Source organism: Diaphorina citri, unplaced genomic scaffold (genome assembly GCF_000475195.1).
Source record: "Diaphorina citri unplaced genomic scaffold, Diaci psyllid genome assembly version 1.1 scaffold1097, whole genome shotgun sequence".
Taxonomy (NCBI): domain Eukaryota; kingdom Metazoa; phylum Arthropoda; class Insecta; order Hemiptera; family Psyllidae; genus Diaphorina; species Diaphorina citri.
The window spans coordinates 33,321-56,961 of NW_007378526.1; the positions used below are offsets into that span (position 1 = coordinate 33,321).

The window sequence follows — 23,641 nt, forward strand, 5'->3', positions numbered from 1 at the left end:
GTCAATAGGTATATTTTAATTAATTTATTTGACATAAAGGTCTGACATGCAAGATGAAGTATGACCTGTCACTATACATATATAGACTGAATAAAAATTTCCCTTTTTGATAGAGTATAAAAAAACTAATATGAAAAGATAAAACAAATAATAACAAACGATACCTAAAAAGAAAACATTAACAATAACAAACAATACCTAATAACAAGGAATACAAGGAGGCTAAACTTGCTTTGCCACGGAAAATCGGTTTGGATTTCAATGCACCCGTTCGTAATGGATTACTGAAGCTAAACAACGTTGCACGTGGTTGGTATCTGGATGGGTGACCATGAGCAATCGCGTGCTGCTCGTGCTTCCCGGCCCTAACTCAGGCTGGGTAAGGTTAATGTGAGGCGGGTAGCTTGTCACCGAATGAAGGGTGAAATCCCCGTCATGAAAGACAAGAAACCTTTGCAGACATGCAGTTGGCCCCTGCCAGCAAAAGCATGATACATTTCAAGGATCAAGGAAAAGATTTGCAATAGCTATCCCGGCCCTAACTCAGGCTAGGTGAGGTTAATGTGAGGCAGGTAGCTTGTCACCGAATGAAGGGTAAAATCCCCGTCATGAAACACAAGAAACCTTTGCAGACATGCAGTTGGCCCCTGCCAGCAAAAGCATGATACATTTCAAGGATCAAGGAAAAGATTTGCAACGGCTAGTTGGCGGCACATTTTACGCAACTTACTTCTCTGCTTGTAATATCATGGAGGTGTTACTATCCCGGAGTTCTATTATACAGGGAGTATTGAAATTATATACATAGCAGTGTGAGGACTTACTTCTCTGCTTGTAATATCATGGAGGTGTTAAGTACTATCCCGGAGTTCTATTATACAGGGAGTATTGAAATTATATACATAGCAGTGTGAGGACTTACTTCTCTGCTTGTAATATCATGGAGGTGTTAAGGTAAAACACCTACTCACCGTCTTCGTACCGAAAATCGGCATTTTTTTATTTAAGCGCCAAAAATAAGGAAACGTGCCATTTTTGAGAACCCCTGATAATTTTAAATGATTTTTCAGACGATTTGTGTTTAACTTCTCATACATCAAAATCAGCTGATGTTTGTAAACATTGATTAGATTCAAAATGGCAAAAGTCAAGAGGAAGTCAAAAGCTAGAGAAAACACTCTAAACCTACTTTTTCTTTTTTTTTTAGTAGAAAATTCTTTCTACTTAAGTAATGGAAAATGTAAAAAAATATTAGATTGAAAAAGACTGAAGGTAGGTAGGTAGGTAGGTACATAGGTACTTAAGGGTAGTAGGTATTAAAGAAAAAAATGTAGATTAGAAACTGATGATTTTCCAAAGTTTTAAGCCTGAGATTGCACTTTCTTTTTGGAAAAAAAGGTCTAAAATACTACCTACCCTCAGTAATCTAGAAAGAAATTCGAGTACAATAATGTAGTTACCTACTTACTTACCTACCTACATACCTTTATTTGTAGGTATAATGTACCTACCTTTGTATAATAGTTCCTAGTAATAGACTACCATTAGCACAGGCTCCTGCTATCTGTGTTGCATCACTTGACCACACTAGATCATATACACTGCCAGTGTCAGGCTTGTCTAAGCTGTGAGACCACTGAAAACAAAGAGAAGTTTATAGGTGATTTAGTCAACTGCGGAACTCAGAAAAATGTCCCTGGCGAGAGAAGCCCCTAAAGGTCCAAACGGGCTGAATGTCTAATCAGACATTTTCCTTTTGGTGTTGAGCAGTTTTGCTGAATTTCATTGAAATTGCACGAAGCGTTCGAGAGGTACAAAATCTTCGAGTTGAAAATTTTATATCTATTTAAAACCCTTTGCGCTTAAAATGTTGCTAGATTTTGATCTAGAGAATTCTAGAGTTTCTTGGGGTGCGGTATCTGTTGATTTATCAAACAAATGAATTACTTAAATATCGGTAGGAAATTTTAGAAAAGTTCATAACTCACCCCTACTTTATCACAAAGTCTGAGCGTGTTGTAAGATCCAACAGCGAACATGTCGCCCCCTCCGCTAACACTAACGGAGGTTTTTAGGTCTCTACAACGGAGAACCGACCATCGACCTCCGCCTAACCAGAGTAAAGAGTGGGAAGTTTGGGGTGAAAAGTCGTAGGTAGGTACTTAAAGGCTTATTCCTACTTGTCGTGAGTTTTATCCGATTTTCTTCTTTCAGAGTGTCCTAGGGGCAATGAAAGTCAAATGAGTGTTCCCACTTACGCACGACACGATTTTTTTCCAAACGACAAATGGAAACGGGCCTTACCTGAAATCTCATCAGGTTGTAATATAGTATTGGAGTTATGTGTCTCTATCATTTCCTCCTTTGTCTCATTTTCCTCTAGCATAGAATTCTTAATCTGATCGATAATATTCCTGTTAAATTTGAGATTTGAAACTTTTTTTTTAATATGTAGTCAGCCTAGTTATCTTTGAGGATAGCGCGTCTGCCTTGTAAGCGCTAGGCCGCGGGGTCAATTCCCGCCCGGGTTGGATTTTATCCTAAACGGAAACTGTTCGTTCTCGGAACGGCTAGCTTCCTCCTATCCTATCTTCCTTCTCTCTTCGATTTCGGAACGATAGCAGTTACAGTTCCATCCATCAAATCTCTTTAAGAAAATAAAGTCTTCAAATAAGTTTCTATTTTACCTAGCTTATGACATCTTCTATTGCTTCCTTTAGTAGACACCATGGATAAGTATAGATCTCTATTCTTATCTATGAACGCTACATGTCTCTCTTGCAGAGATCCTGTTTGATTAACAGCTAGCTGCGTTATCTCGTGAGAGTGAGAGAGAGGGGCAGTCACGTTAGACGAAGATGAAGAGCTGATGTCGAATATATGAATCACTGGAAACGGAAAGACAATATAAAGGTTTACAGTGAAAGAAAATTTCAGTGGTTGAGTGGAAGGCCTACTAACTTTAGGAGAATCCTGCCCCAGACATGAGGGGGGGGGATAATAAAAACTACGGTAGACTCTGGATTTGGAGCTTGGTAGTTGGTGTAGCTAAAGCGCGGAACGACACTTGTGACAAACATTTATGCTAAACGATTTTTCTTATGTTAACAGTTAAAAAGGTTATCTACCTCTCACTTTTTTTAAAAACCCAGCACATCCGGGTTGAGTGTTAGTGCTTTTAACCATTCAGCCATAGAGTTCTGGTAAATTAGGAAAAATAAAGGGAATTTAGCTAAAAAGAAATCAATAAACTTATTCTAGATCTTACTTACATTTGTAAAGTTTAAAAAGCTAGGTACTATTCCCCACACTGGTGCTATGGTGCTTCACAAAGTTACCGAGTCTTTGATAAAGGCATATTCAACTGTTGCCTAGCAACCACATTGGTACAAAACATAACACCATTGGTAAATAGACAATATCCTGAGTGATTAAAAGCCAATTTTTCCAAGTAGATGAGAGAATAAAGCAGTAGAATAATTACCTGCAGGAGAATACTTCGTCTGGTCCATTCCAATCAACACAGGAAACAACATCCTTCTGTTCCGGATGTTTTGTCAATGAAATTTTAAACTTCATCGGGGCAGTTCTGAAGATTTGTGATCCCTCTCGAGTTAGAATAAAAGGAATTGACTTCTCTACAAGGCAGTAGGCAAGTCAGTCTATCAGAAAGAAAGGGATTTTCTCTCTAGTTATCACTTATCAAGATTTCAGCCTTATCACAGAATCAGTTATCAGAAAAATTCAAATTTCAACTTTTCATAAAAAAATCAACGAGCACAAAAAGAGTGGTTGCGCTGTTGCCTCTGTTAGTCACCATTGTTGCCAGATTGGATTTTTTTTTTTTTCGAAATAAAGCAGTTCCCATTTCCCAAAATGTGGCAAAATTTTATTTTTTATAACCCACTTTTATCATGGTTATTACTAACATGACTACTACTCGTGTGGGGTTGTTTTCTGGTCCTCCATCGGGCGCCTTCCTGGGTCGCGGATAAGGGAAAGTCTTCTAGATATGGGTGATACTGGCAAAATCAAATAGTCAGGGCGGACCAAAACCACAGTACCGTAGTGTCTGCACCCAGAATGGGCGGCTGAAATATACACTGAGGGTCTTACTACCTCATCAGTTATACCCTCGTTATCCTTCGGGATAACCTCCCTAATTTTTTTCTTTACTACATTCATGATGGAAACACACCCTCGAATTTTAACTACCCCAGGTGGTACCCAATCCACCCTCATCCCTGATGAGGCAAGTTAGGCCTATGGAGTCTGGGGAGCCTACAACATCGTGTAAAAAGAAAAATTTAACCTGCGACTATCAATATGCAGAGAGAAGAGCGGATCATTTTTTTCGTGGTCCCCAGTTGACCAAAACGCAAAAAAAAACCCAGTACCCACTTTATTTGTATAATGTACCTACCTTTGTATAATAGTTCCTAGTAATAGACTACCATTAGCACAGGCTCCTGCTATCTGTGTTGCATCATTTGACCACACTAGATCATATACACTGCCAGTATCAGGCTTGTCTAAGCTGTGAGACCACTGAAAACAAAGAGAAGTTTATTGGTGATTTAGTCAACTGCAGAACTCAGAAAAATGTCCCTGGCGAGAGAAGCTCCTAAAGGTCCAAACGGGCTGAATGTCTAATGAAACATTTTCCTTTTGGTGTTGAGCAGTTTTGCTGAATCTCATTGAAATTGGACGAACCGTTCGAGAGTTATTGTGGAACAAACAAAGAAACAACACACAAACAAGATAGGTACAAAATCTTCGAGTTGAAAATTTTATATCTATTTAAAACCCTTTGCACTTAAAATGTTGCTAGATTTTGATCTAGAGTTTCTTGGGGTGCGGTATCTGTTGATTTATCAAACAAATGAATTACTTACTTAAATATAGGTAGGTACGAAATTTTAGAAAAGTTCATAACTCACCCCTACTTTATCACAAAGTCTGAGCGTGTTGTAAGATCCAACAGCGAACATGTCGCCCCCTGGTGCCCAAGCTAGAGAACTAATAGGATGATCATGTGTTAGACTTGAATATAATTGACGTCCGTCTGTATCCCACACCTGAAATAAGTGTATATATATATATTTTTTGATTGGATAATTTGGTATTGTCTGTAACATATGAACTTGATCCGTGTATTCTCATGTATAGTACATAATATATGTCAAGATCAAATTAGCACTTGTCTATAATAGGCGAGTTTCTGTATATCCCCATCAAACGACATGATAGATTCTGCTGATTTCAATTCATCCAGATCCCCCAGTCCAAATATAACAGAACCATTGTCTCCTATATCTGAGGTTGTGTAGTGATTCAACTCTGGGGACTGATGTGAAGATTGTGAAGAACTGCGTGGGACTAGACTGTACACACTTGATGAATTGCTCCCAGTGTCATCTGTTGATGAAAACATTATAGAATCAAATAGGTACTCCATAATAAAAGAACGCTACCCGCTAACGCTAATGGAGGTTTTTTTAGGCCTCCACAACGGAGAACCAACCATCGACCTCCGCCTAACCAGAGTAAAAAGTGCGAAGTTTAGAGTGAAAAGTCGTAGGTACTTAAAGGCTTATTCCTACTTGTCGTGAGTTTTATCCGATTTCTTTTCTTTTTTTTTTTTTTTTTTTTTTTGTGGGTTCTGACTGCGTGGGACTAGACTGTACACACTTGATGCATTGCTCCCAGTGTCATCTGTTGATGAAAACATTATAGAATCAAATAGGTACTCCATAATAAAAGAACGCTACTCGCTAACACTAACGGAGTTTTTTTTAGGCCTCCACAACGGAGAACTGACCATCGACCCCCGCCTAACCAGAGTAAAGAGTGCGAAGTTTGAAGTGAAAAGTCGTAGGTACTTAAAGGCTTATTCCTACTTGTCGTGAGTTTTATCCGATTTTCTTCTTTTTTTTTTCTTTCAGAGTGTCCTAGGGGCAATGAAAGTCAAATGAGTGTTCCCACTTACGCACGACACGATTTTTTCCAAACGACAAATGGAAACGGGCCTTACCTGAAATCTCATCAGGTTGTAATACAGTATTGGAGTTATTTGTCTCTATCATTTCCTCCTTTGTCTCATTTTCCTCTAGCATAGAATTCTTAATCTGATCGATAATATTCCTGTTGAGCGTAAACTGCAGAGGTCTTATTGTCTCGAAATCCAAGAGAGAAAGGACAAGATAGGAGAAAGCCAGCCATTCTGAGAACGAACCTTATCCCTTCAGGATTAATTTCGCCGGGGCGGGAATCGAACCCGCAACCTAGCGCTTACAAAGTAGACGTGCTACCCTCCAAGCTAACTAGGCTGGCTAATCAATATTTTGAATGAATTAGGTAAACAGAATTTGTTCGAATAAATGAGATAGGTACAGTTTTACTAAGTTTCATCGGAAAATTCACGGTTTTACATACATATCTGGTTAGAATAAAATCGCCACGGATGACAATCGAACCCGCGATTGAAGCAGACGCGCTGACTGAAAAAAGTACGAGTTGGGTTTCAAACAAAACTTGCCTTGTATTTGCAATCTTCACCTCCTGATAGTATAAGATCAGTACTAGAACACCAGGCTACTTTCAATATGAGGCCATCATGAGCTTGCCACTGAAATCAAATGGAAGAAAAATATGGAAAAACTTTAGTTGCATATTAAATAACCTCTGAGTGGGTAGGTATCACACGAGGCTTGCACGCCGGAGGTCCTGGGTTTGATTCCCGGAGAGGTCGATTTTTTTTTTTGGCTCTGTGCTTGAAGTTTGGGGTGCACTCAGCCTCATGAGGACAACTGAGTAGATACTTTAATCAAGTAGCAACCAGTGGTGGCACATCTTACCAGTGTAAAATAATGATACCTATGAGTAAAGTTAATAGGTACATAGTCAAGTAGTCTCTACAACTCTTACCTTGGTAGCTTTGTTATTAGGAGATAGTGGTTTGATAACAAGAGACTTGGCCTGTGTAAGTAGAACCTTGTTAGAATCTGGAGACCATGCTGCAGAGTATACGGGAGGACCTCAAACAAACCGAAGGAAAAAAACAAACTAAAAAAATATTGACTTACATTCAAAGTTCTGCATAGACTAAGTGCTTGTGGCCATGAGTGAGATGCAGCATATGAATGCAGTACACTAATATAAGGTGATATGGGATAGTTAATAACTGTACCATCATATCTTCGAATAGTAAGGTGATTCTTGACGAAACGGAGGACCTCCGGATATGAGAGTAGTTCTAAGTAATCCATTCCGAGACCATATCTTGACTTGCCCATCTTCACCCGCTGTGGAGACACATTCATCATTCATAACTCACACTAGATTATTAATATCTTGAACTTGGCAATGGCATGTTGTTTGGCATGGCATGTTATTAAATCCACCAAAAATAAAGAATACCTAATCCAAGAGTTTTTTTTTATCTATAGGTAATAATTTTGGTGTACCTACCTACTTATAATGATTTTTGTGACACCTTGGAATTCACAGATTTTATTATTCATTTAATCTATCAAAATAAAAATAAAACAATAAAACAAACCTTTGAAGAATGAGCTCTACATCCAAGAGTTTTTAGTTATCTATAGGTAATAATTTTGGTGTACCTACCTACTTATAATGATTTTTGTGACACATTGGAATTCACAGAATTTATTATTCATTTAATCTATCAAAATAAAAATAAAACAAACCTTTGTAGAATGAGCTCTACAAGTGCAGCCTAGCTGGTGATAAAATGATAGGTTGATGTAGTGCATGAGTTTATAGTTGATACACAGTGCTCCTATGTATGTAGTTTACCAGTTAGTATTCCTGCCCCATCATGACTCCATCTTCCAACCAGAGTAGCTCCGTTGTCAATATGGGCAAATTTTTCCTCCATGAGAGTCTTCTAAAATTTTAAGTTCAAGTTGATGGCAATTTACATCGGATAAATGGCAACTCTAGCTTACGAGCGCGGAGCGTTTAGCAAAAAAACAAACACTCCAAGGAAAACACACACAGGATTTGAGTGAGATTTTTGACTCTTATCTTCAGATATTGAGGGATGTGAAATTGAGAATAGACCCTTGCATTCAGGGATTGTTACCGCTTACAGTTTGAGTTGTGCAAGTATGGTATCCACAGTCTGAAGGCCTTCATCTGATCTGGCTAGACTACACTCAAGTTCTTGTTCCAGAGAATGAATGATGTCTTCTAATAGAGTAATGTCGTAGTGGGAAGGAGAGTTGAGTAACTTGTCAAATATTGGCTCCATCACATCACGACGTAGGTATCTGAGGGAATAGAATTCATTATTAAAGGATTTTATTAAAACAGAACCTGACGAAATTCAAGTAAAAAATAAATAAATAGGTTGGGGGGTTCGCGGGTTCGATTCCCGCCCGAGGCGGATTTTATCCTAAACGGATAAGGTTCGTTTCTCCTATCCTGTCTTTTCTCTTCACTTTCAAAACGATAAGTCCTTAGTAGTTACAGTTCCCTCTATCAAACCTGTTGAAAAATACACGGGCGTGCTTACAATAAATAGGTTGGGGGGTTCGTGGGTTCGATTCCCGCCCAAGGCGGGTTTTATCCTAAACACCTAAACGGATAAGGTTCGTTCCTCCTATCCTGTCTTTCTTTTCTCTTCACTTTCAAAACGATAAGTCCTTAGTAGTTACAGTTCCCTCTATCAAACCTGTTGAAAAATACACGGGCGTGCTTACTGGAACTTGGCCTGGATTAAATCATAGACATAGTACCTATGTAGCATAAGTTCCTTACCTGGGAATAGTGTCAGCCAGAATCCATCTGGCTCCTCTCTTCACTGTGTTCATATATTTGCCCAGCATTGGATTAAATCATAGGCATAGTATGTAGCATAAGTTCCTTACCTGGGAATAGTGTCAGCCAGAATCCATCTGGCTCCTCTCTTCACTGTGTTCATATATTTGCCCAGCAGAGTGCAGCACATGCTACCTGCTAACCCATACACATCCGTGTGATACGACCACTCTCTGCCTTCCTTCATCTCAGTACATTGGAAACCATCTGTAGTCACTACAGTGGAGAACGTGGTACCGGGGGGATACAAAGTCATGTCAATACTACGCCCGAAGTCTATCAGCTTCAGAGTGGGTAGTCCGGATCTCATCCTGGAAGAGAAGAAATTCATATTGTAAACCTTGCCCGTTCTATGTACGTGAATTGTGAAGATATGTACGTGAAGATCACGTAGAGGGGGATCGCCAAAATGGGTTGAACCCCTTTCTTGTGAAAAGACGACAAAGAACTTGCCTCAACAACAAGTCTTTCTACGTAAGGGACAGACAGAACTTTTTACAATTTCAATTCAATTCAATTTTATTTTGTACAAATATACAATTGTATGTGGTACAATGTTAAAACTAAAACTAAATCTATAATAATAAAATGACAACAGTGGAGAACGTGGTACCGGGGGGATACAAAGTCATGTCAATACTACGACCGAAGTCTATCAGCTTCAGAGTAGGTAGTCCGGATCTCATCCTGGAAGAGAAGAAATTCATATTGTAAACCTTGCCCGTTCTATGTACGTGAATTACGTGAAGATATGTACGTGAAGATCACGTAGAGGGGGATCGAACCCTTTTCTTGTGAAAAGACGACAAAGAACTCAAAGTTATGAATTAGGTAACTACAAAACTTATTACCTTTATATGATACAATGGAAAAACGTGTATCCATTGTATCATATAAAGGTAATAAGTTTTGTAGTTACCTAATTCATAACTTTATAACCTAGCTGGATGTTTTGTCAATGAAATTTTAAACTTCATCAGGGCAGTTCTGAAGATTTGTGAACCCTCTCGAGTTAGAATAAAAGGAATTGACTTCTCTACAAGGCAGTAGGCAAGTCAGTCTATCAGAAAGAAAGGGGTTTTCTCTCTAGTTATCACTTATCAAGATTTCAGCCTTATCACAGTCAGTTATCAGAAAAATTCAAATTTCAACTTTTCAAATTTTTCATGAAAAAATCAACGAGCACAAAAAGTGTGGTTGCCAGTTGCCTCTGTTAGTCACCATTGTTGCCAGATTGGATTTTCTTTTCGAAATAAAGCAGTTCCCAAAATGTGGCAAAATTTTATTTTTTATAACCCACTTTTATCATGGTTATTACTAACATGACTACTACTACCTCGTGTGGGATCCGGATCTCATCCTGGAAGAAAAGAAATTCATATTGTAAACCTTGCCCGTTCTATGTACGTGAAGATCACGTAGAGGGGGATCGCCAAAATGGGTTGAACCCTTTTCTTGTGAAAAGACGACAAAGAACTTGCCTCAACAACAAGTCTTTCTACGTAAGGGACAGACAGAACTTTTTACAACACTAACATTTTAGGGTTCTCAGTAAAACTTCATTTAAATAGATTCTAAAAACGACTACGTTCCCGAAGTCTATCAGCTTCACAGTGGGTAGTCCGGATCTCATCCTGGAAGAGAAGAAATTCATATTGTAAACCTTGCCCGTTCTATGTACGTGAAGATATGAATGTACGTCTTCTAGGAAAAAAATAAATAAAGGGAATGTCACAAAAGATCTAACCAGGTCGCAGTGACCAAGGGCGTTTATTAAAGCCGATGGCCCTACCTTTACCATTACCAATGTACGTGAAGATCACGTAGAGGGGGATCGCCAAAATGGGTTGAACCCTTTTCTTGTGAAAAGATGACAAAGAACTTGCCTCAACAACAAGTCTTTCTACGTAATAGACAGAACTTTTTACAACACTAACATTTTAGGGTTCTCAGTAAAATTTCATTTAAATAGATTCAAAAAACGACTACGTTCCCCTTCAATACTTACAGGTTACAGATGACAAAGTTGTCTGGTTTAACATCTCCATGTATAATATTGATCTTGACAAAGAACTTGCCTCAACAACAAGTCTTTCTACGTACTTAAGGGACAGACAGAACTTTTTACAACACTAACATTTTAGGGTTCTCAGTAAAACTTCATTTAAATAGATTCTAAAAACGACTACGTTCCCCTTCAATACTTACAGGTTACAGATGACAAAGTTGTCTGGTTTAACATCTCCATGTATAATATTGATCTTATACAACACTAACATTTTAGGGTTCTCAGTAAAACTTCATTTAAATAGATTCAAAAAAACGACTACGTTCCCCTTCAATACTTACAGGTTACAGATGACAAAGTTGTCTGGTTTAACATCTCCATGTATAATATTGATCTTCCCCTTAACAGAATACCTATTCCACTATTAAATTTGTCCTAGTAGGTTCTCAACAGAAAGATTAAAGACAGGTTTGAAGGTATTTATAGTGCACTCGGTCAAGTTCCTGCAACTAGTACGCCTGTGTGTCCTTAACAGAATACCTATTCCACTATTAAATTTGTCTTAGTAGGTTCTCAACAGAAAGATTAAAGACAGGTTTGAAGGTATTTATAGTGCACTCGGTCAAGTTCCTGTAACTAGTACGCCTGTGTATCTGTGAATGATCCTAGTAGGCTGCATCTTTGGTGACAATGTAAGTAAAAAGAAAAAATTAAAAGACACAGTTAAGTAAAAAAGTTTCTCTAATTACTGTGTCGGTTTTGGACAATATCCTACCTCAGGTACATGTATAGGTACACTAGATGGTACTAGATATCCATTGAGTACTCTAGATTCTTTCTTGTTAACGCCTGTGTATCTGTGAATGAACCCAGCAGGCTGCATCTTTGGTGACAATGTAAGTAAAAAGAAAAAATTAAAAGACTCAGTTAAGTAAAAAAGTTTCTCTAATTACTGTGTCTATTTTGGACAATATCCTACCTCAGGTACATGTATAGGTACACTAGATGGTACTAGATATCCATTGAGAACTCTAGATTCTTTCTTGTTAGACTTGATGACATCTCCAGGTGGCAAATTCTCCTTGTACTCGCGTCCTAGGGGTTGCCTATCCAAATTTTCTTGTTAGACTTGATGACATCTCCAGGTGGCAAATTCTCCTTGTACTCGCGTCCTAGGGGTTGCCTATCCAAATCAATTGTAGGGGCCACATAGGGTAAGGATAACAGTTGAGCTACTCGGGGCATGTTCTCACCATTCTCTTCATCAACTGGAACAATAGCAGGAATATTACATTAGAAGTAGATAGGTACCCATACAGCTACAAGTTTACTTTTCATCGAGCTCCATACCTACCTAATACATACTTCCTTTAATGCATGGATATTTTTTTTTTTTTTTTTTTAAATATTTTAATAGTTGAGCTACTCGGGGCATGTTCTCACCATTCTCTTCATCACCTGGAACAATAGCAGGAATATTACATTAGAAGTAGATACCCATAAAGCTACAAGTTTACTTTTCATCGAGCTCCATACCTAATACATACTTCCTTTATTGCATGGATTTTTTTTTTTTTTAGAATCAATATTCTAAGGAAAAATTTAAAATTACATAAAGAACCTTTCTAGCAATACTAGTAGGTAGTTCAGTGAGTTGTAGATCTCTCAGAGAAGAGGTCCACTAACGTCCAAAATCCAATAACCGAAACCAGGGTCGTATTTAGAAGCCATTCTGCTCCTTTACTGTGGATTGAACTCTGAAAATTTGGAGCATCCACAAAAATTTATAGCGATTCGCTCGTTCAACTTACCTAGAGGTGTTGCCAACTCTTCCTCCTCAGGAAGTAACACTGGTTTGGGTTGAGGTTGATTATCAGTTGTATTGAATGGAAGAGCAACTGCCCTATTCTCAACTGACTTGGTCTCTGAAATCATAATCAACGGATTAGGTGTTAACTTAAACCCACATTTGAACATGGACTAGTGCTTCATTAAACTCTCTATCAATATAAACCTTCACAAAGTTACGAAGACATCCATCAAGAAGCTTCATAAAACTGTTGAAATCGTTCAAAAATTGGGTTCTTGCGGGCCTACGTATGCTTGATTGGGGCCGAAATATGAGAGAATTCCTTTTAAAAAGCGTTGAAACTTTTTGGCAAATTTAGACTTTTTTGGCTCTATTTTGGCATACACAAGTGAGTATCTGATTCAAATCCTAAAGAAACTGAGAGGCAGAAAAGCCTGATTAAACTTTAACAATAATAAACAGAAAAGTTATAAAGCCCCATTATTACCTGCAGGAGGTTCGTCACAGAATATGGTGAATGGCGTGTTGGGTGGCAGAGCGGCAGTACTCCCAGGCTGCGAGTTACATGAGAGTTTATCACGTGGTATATCATCATCATTATCATCATCTGTATAGATCTCAACAAATGCCACTCCAAAGCAACTGCCATAGCTTGGGCTGATTGAGAGGCTGACAAAAAATGCTGACCCTGTGTGAAAATGGGAAAAGGCTAGGAAGAAGAATTAGTTTTCTCACCATCAGCTGATGTCAAGAGTAAGTCTTGTCCAGTACCAGACTTCTTATTGATCTTATGTAGAGCATGAATAGCTCTGGTCATTTCCAAGTTCAGCTTCAAACATGCTTGCAGTTTCAGAGATTGTCCCTGTAAATAAAACAATAATAAATAATTGAATAGGATGGCAAGTTAGAAACTGTGTTGGTGGAAATATCTGTCCATAGAATTTATATGAAAATTCATTACAAAAGCTGGCGCGAATGCAAGTTAGATCTGTCCATAGAATTTATATGAAAATTCATTACAAAAGCTGGCGCGAATGAAATGAAAATCGTAGTTATTTTGAGGCTATTTTCATTTTCTCTCACGTCTCTTCAACTTTTTTTCTCCTTTTTTTTGTCAGCTATGAATTGAACACATTGAATACAGACTCTACACTTACCATCTTGATCTTATACATGGTCATGTTGAAAGAAGAGATGAGAGCTACATAGGGAAAAGAGTTGAGAGAATGGAAGTGAGGGGAAGAAAAGGTGGAAAGATTGTGTGAATCAAGAGTTGAGAATTGATCAGGACATGAGGTACCTACACAATACAAGAAACGCCGACCTGACTAGGAAGAAGAAGTTGAGAATCTAAATTGAACATACCAGTGGCGATGTTACGGCAAGGTGAAGGGCTGGACCACATATCCTGCACTAGTTTCATAGCTTCCTTAGTATTGACAGTATAGTTCATAGTAACACCAGATATATCTAGACGTGGCTCCAGGGATGGTTTCACATCTTTATCACGAGGTAGAGGGGAGGCGAGAACTCTCCGTGACTCCGTGCCTGGTGTCTTCACTCCTGTAAGATAATAGAGGGGTTCAGTGAACTGTAGACTACCGATATCTAATGAGCAAATGTGCTTTATTTATGGCCGGATCCACAAAGTGAGTTTAAAATCCATTTTAGTTACACTCTTGGATTAAGCAATCTGAAGTTGGATGTCACCCTAAAAAAAGTGTTGAACTTTTCGCCAAATTCCATGCAATAACAAACGTATAGACAAACTCGAGATCGGATCGTCGAGTTAAAGAATTTACTTCATTCATTTACTACTTACTTACCTTTAGTCTTGCTAATGGCTGGAGATTTCCACATATCATCCAGTAAACTATACACATTCCTGTTGGACTCTTCATCTTCTAATACACCTTGTAGTTGTAAGTTACATGATACGTCATCTTTTAAAGGTCAAAAATTCAATTTTAATCAGTCGTAAAAACGGGATTTTTTTTTTTCCACTCGAAGTTGAAGGGTTTCAAATTTACCAGTATTTTTCAAATCAATTTATTTAGCTTGAGGTCAGACGGAAAAAAATAGTATAACTTTATTTTTAAGCTCATTTACGTGAAAGTTGCATACAAATCATTAACTTACCGAAGCTGGCGTGAGAGTTGACTTTGGATTAATTAAGCACTAACTTGATAAGCCCATCAATTATTAAGCACTAACTTGTTAAGCAAATTAATTAAGCACTAACTTGATAAGCCCATCAATTAATTAGCAGTAACTTGATAAGCCCATCAATTTATTAGCAGTAACTTGATAAGCGCACATCTGTCTGTGACCGAGTAGTAAAGAGCAGTGAGCACCTTTCTGTCATCACAAATTGGGTTGTGACTTGTGATGTACAAAATTATAGGTAACAACATATTTTTACACGAAAAATGTACTACTTATGTAGCCATATCTATTATTCTAATGCCAGAATGAGACAGAAATTCCCTCTACTTACTATTGTTCATAAATGAAGAGTAACAGCCAACACATACCTTGTCCGAGGTATCAAAGAGTCCTAGCTTCTTGGCGGAATCATCCTTGACTATGGCGGATGAACACAAGGATCGCGAGGTGTGCAGTGACGAACTACTTTTCCTCTCCAAACTCTCATCCTCACTAGTAGAGAATGTCAGGTGCAGAGGATCGGGACCATCATACGTTCGGATTTGAAGCTCAAATTCCCTGGAAGATAAACAAATGGCAGTAAATAAGTAGGTAAGTATTTCAATATTTATTAAATCTACCTAGATGTTCTGTAATATTCTGTCTTGACTCTTGCACTTTTGCAAAGTGTGAGATATATAGTGCAAAAATTTCTTATCAGGCCCAAGGTCAGGCCCAAGTTTTTGATAGTAATGTTACAAAACTTCACAATTTACAATATATTCATATCACAGCAGCTAGGCATTATAGTAATTATTCAACAATAATTAAGTATCTAAAAAATATGTTTTACATACTCTTAGCTTTGTGAGGAAAAGCCAAGAAGCTGGGCCCTATTCCATGAAAGACTCAAAACTCCTAACTCTTCACTCCATGCACAGAATAAGAGTTGTACCTTTTGATAATATTTTGAGAGCACATGAGGTAAAAAGGTAAGGTGGCATAAAGCCTGATGGGACTTTGGCTTTTTCAGAAGATACCTTGACCCTACACACAACTTCATAAATGTAAAAATTGTATGAGACCAGTACTTAGAGACTTACATATTTAATAACCAGGCTCACATATCTTGGATCTTGTTTATACAGTTCAATGTTTTTGAAAGCTACCAAGGTTTCTTCGAGGAAAGGAATAATATTGGTCTCAGGACCAAGACAAGGATAACTCTGTTCTAATGGATCTTGTTTATACTGTTCAATGTTTTTGAAAGCTACCAAGGTTTCTTCGAGGAAAGGAATAATATTGGTCTCAGGACCAAGACAAGGATAACTCTGTTCTAATAATAAGAGTTGTACCTTTTGATAATATTTTGAGCACATGAGGTAAAAAGGTAAGGTGGCATAAAGCCTGATGGGACTTTGGCTTTTTCAGAAGATACCTTGACCCTACACACAACTTCATAAATGTAAAAATTGTATGAGACCAGTAGAGACTTACATATTTAATAACCAGGCTCACATATCTAGGATCTTGTTTATACTGTTCAATGTTTTTGAAAGCTACCAAGGTTTCTTCAAGGAAAGGAATAATATTGGTCTCAGGACCAAGACAAGGATAACTCTGTTCTAACCATTGAACGTAATCAAACCGAAGCTGCAGAGGATAGTATATGCGTATTCACGTCGGATCTATGGTTTACTGTGTTTGAATTTTTATTGATGTGGAAAGCTTCAAGGATTTTTCTTACATAGTAAACTATAGATCCGACGTGAATAATACCCTACACATATACCAGAACCTCATTGATACCATATAATTTTCCTCACTTCTACTCCTGCTGTAATAGAGTCAACATCTATCTTGGTCTGAAGATGATGTCCTGAGTGACATCGAAAGCTCACCAATTTAAAACATCTTAATCGACATTGTCTTGATAAGAATATTTTATTTTATTTTTATCTGATTTTAATTTTTAAATATTTCTTACGATTATTAAAAACAATAAATATATCTATCTTACCCATTGATTTCACAAGTGCCAGTAGGATAAGTTCCAGTCTTGTTTCTCATATTGATGAAAGGCGTGGAGGATGGGAGTACAAAGGTTTCTTACGATTTTAAAAACAATAAATAATTATATATGTTACCCATTGATTTCACAAGTGCCAGTAGGATAAGTTCCAGTCTTGTTTCTCATATTGATGAAAGGCGTGGAGGATGGGAGTACAAAGTTGAAGGCGCGTGTATTACATGTCATGTCTGACATTTCTTCTTCCTCATCCATTTCCTCTCCCTGGAATCATCATAATATTCCATTTGTATTAGTAAGTATGTCCTTAACAGAATACCTATTCCACTATTAAATTTGTCTTAGTAGGTTCTCAACAGAAAGATTAAAGACAGGTTTGAAGGTATCAGAATACCTATTCCACTATTAAATTTGTCTTAGTAGGTTCTCAACAGAAAGATTAAAGACAGGTTTGAAGGTATTTTAGATTTAGACTGTCAGCCTAAAACAAGATATCCCATCATGCTAACATTTCCCATTATCTTACCTCTGACTTGCGATACATAGGTTTAGCTTTATCATTGGCGCAAGGTATACACACTGGTATCTCTTCAGTCCACCATTCACTCGTATAAGTACTGCTTTATTTAGATTTAGACCGTCAGCCTAAAACAAGATATCCCATCATGCAAACATTTCTCATTATCTTACCTCTGACTTGCGATACATAGGTTTAGCTTTATCATTGGCGCAAGGTATACACACTGGTATCTCTTCAGTCCACAGGGCAGCTTTATTACTAGGCTGAGTAGTCTGAGAGGATCTGGACTTGTTAGTCCGGTACTGAACAGCCCTTAGTTCTTCCAGTTGAACCTCCTTGTTACCTCCAATGTAGATCTGAAAGAGAGAATAATGACAATTGAAATTAAATAATATACCTACGAAAGAAATTGGTATTTTCAATCAAGTCTTCAGGGGCCCGTAGAGGTTTTTTTAAAGAAATTATTTCTTTGCCATACCTTACGAAAGATTTTTAAGAAATACCTTTATAAAATTTGGCAAACACTTGAATTTTGGGGCTCGTCCATCTCAAAGTTTGACAATTTTTACAGTTTACTGAACAACTGATGCTTCCTGCATTTACCTGATGTTTCCTATACATGGGACGTTTCTTCTTATCCTCTGGTTCCATGATAAACACAGGAATATCATCATCTGGTGATGGTTTCTTGCGATGTTGAGATGCCCTCACTTCTTCCAACTGAACTTCCTTGTTATTTCCAATGTAGATCTGAAATATGTATTTAATTTTTGAGTTTGAACTTGATCTTACAAAGGACAGTCTAATTAGCTTGGGATCGCAGCTGTTTTGTAAGCGCTAGGTTTTAGATTTATATGACATGTTCTATAAAGGATAAAAGTAGCTCTATATATGAATGTCGATGCTTTATAAGTGCTAGGTCGCGGGTTCGACTCCCGCCCGGGGCGAGCTTTATCCTAAACAGAGAGGTTCGCTCTCGGAATGACTGACTTTCTCCTATCCTGTGCTCCTCTCTTCGATTTCGCGACGATAAAACTTCCGTGGTTACAGTTCCCTCTATCAAACCTCTAAGAAAAATAGTTGGACTTGTGTGTCTAGTCTAACAAAAACCGCTTTAGTATACATATAGAACTGATAGTGAGCTCCCTTTTGCAAACTTTTATCAAGTTTTGTGGTTGTTTGTGTACCTGAATTCCTGACGGGTAAATCGGCTAATAGATTTAGTGCTCACTCATGTTGTCTGTCTTCCCACTGTATCATTTGTGAGTGTTCCCTGCTCCGTTCCCCCGCTATCCACTTTATCCCTCATAGCAAATGGGTGTATTGTGTTTCGGCTGTAAGATTTCCCTGTGGAAATCAGAGGAGCATTTTCCCACACACGAGGTAAAATGCATCGCATATTTTCAAAATCCCTTTCCTTTCTATCCCTCTGTATCTACTCAATTGAACTATTTGCACTCTCTCCCTTTTCCTCCCTATTCTCTTGTCCCTCCCTCTTCATTTCTCCCACCCTTTCTCGCTTTCATGAAGATATGTAATGAAGTACTTTCAACTCTTGTGAACTTAGGTACATTCTCAATTGGAAAAGTTTTTTGTATTTGTAACTGTTTTAGGTACAGATATTTGTAACTGTTGGATATTTGTAAAAAGTTCAAAGTTCTGGAGATTCTTGACAATTCTTTTGCACAGTTCACTGTAACTATATACTACTGTTTTACACTTTGCAGTTTACTATCACTAGATTCCTAAACTTCGAGTAATCGGAGTAATAACTAACTTATGTCCGGGTCCACAACTGCGGAGTTAGGGGAATAAATGTAAATGCAATTTCTTTGTGTTATTATGTCACAACTTTGGTGCTCACTGCAGCAAATATGTTGGGGTGGGCAGGATAGCTGAAGCTTGGCTGGAGAGGATAGATGGAGCTGGAGGAGAAGAGATAGATAGGGTTAGTTGAGGACGAGGGGAATGAAGAAGAGAAGGAGGAGGAGAAGAAGAAGAAGGAGAGGGAGGAGGAAAAGAAGAAAGAGAGGGAGGAGGAAGAGGAGTAGGAGGAGAAGAAGGAGGAGGCGGAGAAGAAGGAGGATGTGAAGGAGAAGATGTAGAAGTAGGAGAAGGTGGAGGAATAGGAGAGGGAGGAGGAAGAGAAGAAAGAGAGGGAGGAGGAGGTGGAGACGAAGATGGAAAAGGAGGAGGAGGAAGAGAAGGAAGAGGAGAAGAAGGAGGAGGATGGTTTACACGGCACGTTGGGGGGTCTAGGACTGCGATGGCGGAGGGGGTTTGTGGCTGTCTCCCCTATTGTTATTCCAATGAACAGGATAACAACAGACAAGTGGATGGAAATCGGGAGAAGAGCTTCCTCTGGGTTTTTCCTCGGGAAATTATTCACTTGTATTGTTTGTTACCGCAAAACGGCAGCGCCGTCGTTTCAACAGGTGGAAGGGTACTCTATTGAATTTCAATAACTCATGAGCTCTCAGATTGAACAGCTATTGAAAATATTTTAAAATCCCCCAAGAGTTGGCTTGGAATTTTCATTTTCCTTGTCCTCTGTTTGAGTGTTAAGCTCATAAGCTGTGTCCACACATAGTCGACGCCGCGCCGTCGATCGACGTCGACTAAAACCGTCCACACTGCCTCGAACACTTAAATTCATAGATTCAGCTCGTCGATTGACAGCGTCGATTATGTAGCTTTACACATGCACGCTTCTTAGGGAATGAGTTTCCTTATTTCCTTTGTTATCTTAGTTTATCTGACAAACTACGATTAATAACGTTGTCATATGCACGCGGTTCATCAAATGGCTTAAATCCAACGGCCCAATCTTCACGATTTAGTTTGTGCTGTTTGTGGTTGTGATTGTGACTCTGGGTTTCTGTGCTTACCTTACGTCTGTTTTTGCTGAGGAACGATCCTTTGTCATGGAATGTTTTGAAAGCTTCAGCTCTTTCCTAGTTCTAGTTCTTTCTGTACTTGTTTTCAATTGAGCCACTTTTCCCTCTAAAGAGTTTAAAGGATTTTCCTCGTTTCTATTCAGATTCTTATAAAAGGAAAATACGCAGTGGAATGCCCCCGTTTTGATGCTTTGATTGAAAATCCCTCTCATCGCTTCGAAAAAGGTGTATTGAAGGGTCTTTTTTTCCTTGTTGTTTCGTCTTGAGTTTTAAGGTCGTATTGGACTTATTGTCCTGAAAGCGAATAGAAGGAAGACAGGATAGGAGAAAACTAGCCGCTCCGATAAAAAACCTTATGGCCATAATTTGGTGACATTTTTTTTTTTTTTTTTTTTTTTTTTTTTTTTTTAAGGGTCCAGATACAGTTCGATAGAGGGAACTGTAACTTTCGAAACCGAAGAGAGAAGAAAGACAGGCTAGGGGAAAGTCAGTCGTTCTGAGAACAAGCATTATCCGTTTAGGAAAAGTTCGCCCGAGGCAAGAATCGAACCCGCGACCTAACGCTTACAAGGCAGACGTGCTACCTTCCAAGCTAATCGATAAAATGAAGAGCTCTCTGTTGGGAGATTCCTGCCACTTTAAATCTTCTTCTTTTACATTACTGCACCTTTTCCCAATCTAATTTGGTGTTAGCGTTGCCCTCCTTTATCCTACCCCTTCAATATTCAATGACTCTTTCCTTCTACATCCTTTTTTTTGCCACTTCAAATAAAGTGTTGAACCAAACCAAACGACCAAAGTTTACCTGGGTGTTTTGAGTGCACTACAGGGTCCAGGTGCCGGTGCTGGGGCTTCATCTTCATCAGTGAATATCTGGAACCCCGGGGTCTTGGGTGCATGGCTCTCCCCCTGATCATCCTCAGTAAATATCTTGAACGGTGTAATGGTGGGTACAGAGGGGGCAGATGGTTTCTTAATAGACACTGGCTTCTTGAAGGTGATGCCATCATCTGATGATTTAGTGGGAGTAGCTACAGGGAAGGAAACAGTTGAGTAAATTATTTAGGTAGGTAGGTCCAACATAGTTAGGTAATGGAAGTGTCGAGGAAGAACCAGGAGAGGAGACTACAGTGGTACGGTCATGTTGAAAGAAGAGATGAGAGCTACATAGGGAAAAGAGTTGAGAGAATGGAAGTGAGGGGGAGAGAAGGACGAGGGATTGTGTGAAATATGAATGTCGCTGCTTTATAAGCGCTAGGTCGCGGGTTCGACTCCCGCCAGGGGCGAACTTTATCCTAAACAGATGAGGATCGCTCTCGGAACGGCTGGCTTTCTCCTATCCTGTGCTCCTCTCTTCGATTTCGCGACGATAAAACTTCCGTGGTTACAGTTCCCTCTATCAAACCTCTAACAAAAAAAAAAATCTAATGGCATTCCTCTGATTAAAAATCCACCTCGTTTTTTCTCTATCTTCTGTAGATGGTTCTGATTGGATTACCTGTGATTTGGAGAACATGTTGACTCTGCTACTATCTTCAGGTTCTGATTCACACACAGGTATCGTATCTCCATGAGGTCTAGGTAGAAGACAAGTACCATACTTATCCTTCCTGTGTTTGGCAGCACGGAACTCTTCAACCTGTAGATCTGTCTTGCCCAGAAACACCTAGAGTTGAGGAGAACACAATTTATTAATCCCGTATCTAGTCAATTCACTAGGAACAGAATAGATGAGTAGAATTTAGTTTTAATTGCGCTTATGGCCCTTAGGGTTTCACGGAGTTTTAAAAAGCAAAATTTCCACAGTTGAAATCTACTTGCATAAAATTTTACATATACATTTGTGTGCAAGTACATTGCTTAGAATGGTGAAATCCTTACTTCTTAAGCGTCAAGAAACCCAAATAATAATGTTGGAATAATTTCTGTCCACCTGTTACGTTGACAGACTTGTTTTTGTCCTTTTTTTACAAGAAAACCGACCGACCGATTTTACATTTGTGTGCAAGTACATTGCTTAGAATGGTAAAAACCTTACTTCTTCTTAAGTGCCAAGAAACCCAAATAATAATGTTGGAATAATTTCTGTCCATCTTTTACGTTGACAGACTTGTTTTTGTCCCTTTTTTTACAAGAAAACAGACCGATTTTTGTTTCTTTTACAAAGAGAGAGGGGTGCAGAAAATAGACCTACCTTATTCTTACAGAACATATGTCGCTCCTTGCTACTCGCAGTAGTGTCAAACAGGGAGCTCACATGTTGCGAGGCGTCCACTACATCCATTTTCTTCGTCTGCAGTACCCTGCTACTCAGCTGTACTGATGGTTTATGTTGTTCCTCTTCACATCCCTCATCCACATGGATAGGAAAGCTAGGAGGTGCTGGATATGATGGGATGGGCGTGGCAAACTTCTTGGTCTTTTTCTGTTGGAGGAGAGAAATGTGAAGAGATTAGTGTTATTGGGGAAAAGGAGAGAAATTGATAGAAATTAGAAATCTTAACAATCGTAGAGAAAACATTTTTTTTCTTTTTTGCTAACTGATAGGTACTTCTGATACTTATATTTATAGATAGGCCTGCAATGTAAGGGCCAGATATTCTGAACAGATAAGTTTTTATTTCCGAATGGCTGGCGGCTTCTTTCTATCCTGTCCTCCTTCTCTCTTCCATTTCCGAACAATAAGACCTCGATTTTTTTTTTTATCTCTAAAAGTCCAGATGGTTTGTAAAATGCAGCAAGAAACGGCTCTGGAAGTAGGTATGTTTTATCTGTATTCCGAAATTACTATGACAGACTTAGGAAGTCGGTAGAACAGGGGGAAACCCCGCACAGCTAAAAATGTCTCAATTACAGAGCCTCGGAACCAACAGTTTATCATTTCAATAAGTTACCTTTGTCCATACACCAGGAAGCTCAGTGTTCTCCTTATGCATGGTCTCAGCTTTGATTTTGAAGTGAGCATTCTGTAATGAGGGTTCCTTGACATAATATTAATTAAACAGTAACTTGATAAGCCCATCCATTATTAAGCAGTAACTTGATAGCACTAACTTGTTAAGCAAATTAATTAAGCAGTACCTTGATAAGCCCATCCATTATCAAGCAGTAACTTGATAAGCCCATCAATTATTAAGCACTAACTTGTTAAGCAAATTAATTAAGCAGTAACTTGATAAGCCCATCAATTAATTAGCAGTAAATTGATAAGCGCACATCTGTCTGTGACCGAGTGGTAAAGAGCAGTGAGCACCTTTCTGTCATCACAAATTGGGTTGTGACTTGTGATGTACAAAATTATAGGTAACATATTTTTACACGAAAAATGTACTACTTATGTAGCCATATCTATTATTCTAATGCCAGAATGAGACAGAAATTCCCT

At 38.5% G+C, this 23,641-nt stretch overlaps 2 protein-coding genes and 3 long non-coding RNA genes across 5 annotated transcripts in view; all 5 read right to left on the minus strand.

The window, feature by feature from the left end:
* LOC103514176 (intraflagellar transport protein 80 homolog) overlaps nt 1–7,903 on the minus strand; it is a 13,357-nt gene extending 5,454 nt beyond the window's left edge. The window contains exons 1-11 of the mRNA XM_026827218.1: nt 7,822–7,903; nt 7,236–7,304; nt 6,928–7,037; nt 6,539–6,628; nt 4,941–5,078; nt 4,424–4,548; nt 3,904–3,980; nt 2,688–2,888; nt 1,989–2,110; nt 1,512–1,636; nt 731–826 (exon numbers count right to left, since the gene is read on the minus strand). Coding sequence (XP_026683019.1) covers nt 731–826; nt 1,512–1,636; nt 1,989–2,110; nt 2,688–2,888; nt 3,904–3,980; nt 4,424–4,548; nt 4,941–5,078; nt 6,539–6,628; nt 6,928–7,037; nt 7,236–7,304; nt 7,822–7,903 — 1,235 coding nt within the window. The remainder of the gene's footprint in view (nt 1–730; nt 827–1,511; nt 1,637–1,988; nt 2,111–2,687; nt 2,889–3,903; nt 3,981–4,423; nt 4,549–4,940; nt 5,079–6,538; nt 6,629–6,927; nt 7,038–7,235; nt 7,305–7,821) is intronic.
* LOC113469471 lies at nt 5,670–6,162 on the minus strand. The gene is made up of 2 exons (XR_003392873.1): nt 6,035–6,162; nt 5,670–5,715 (listed from the first exon to the last, which is right to left on the minus strand). It is a non-coding gene; the product is annotated as an uncharacterized LOC113469471 (long non-coding RNA).
* A 159-nt stretch (nt 7,904–8,062) lies between the features above and the next one.
* LOC103514177 (mitotic checkpoint serine/threonine-protein kinase BUB1-like) overlaps nt 8,063–23,641 on the minus strand; it is a 27,258-nt gene continuing 11,679 nt past the window's right edge. The window contains exons 5-8 of the mRNA XM_026827219.1: nt 13,453–13,527; nt 11,197–11,249; nt 8,898–9,158; nt 8,063–8,297 (exon numbers count right to left, since the gene is read on the minus strand). Of these exons, the coding sequence (XP_026683020.1) occupies nt 8,114–8,297; nt 8,898–9,158; nt 11,197–11,249; nt 13,453–13,527 (573 nt within the window). The 3' untranslated portion in view covers nt 8,063–8,113. The remainder of the gene's footprint in view (nt 8,298–8,897; nt 9,159–11,196; nt 11,250–13,452; nt 13,528–23,641) is intronic.
* LOC103514172 lies at nt 12,293–13,287 on the minus strand. The gene is made up of 3 exons (XR_541638.2): nt 13,153–13,287; nt 12,667–12,780; nt 12,293–12,313 (listed from the first exon to the last, which is right to left on the minus strand). It is a non-coding gene; the product is annotated as an uncharacterized LOC103514172 (long non-coding RNA).
* Nucleotides 17,047–23,641, minus strand: part of LOC113469470 — a 13,314-nt gene continuing 6,719 nt past the window's right edge. The window contains exon 2 of the long non-coding RNA XR_003392872.1: nt 17,047–17,103. This is a non-coding gene — a long non-coding RNA (uncharacterized LOC113469470). The remainder of the gene's footprint in view (nt 17,104–23,641) is intronic.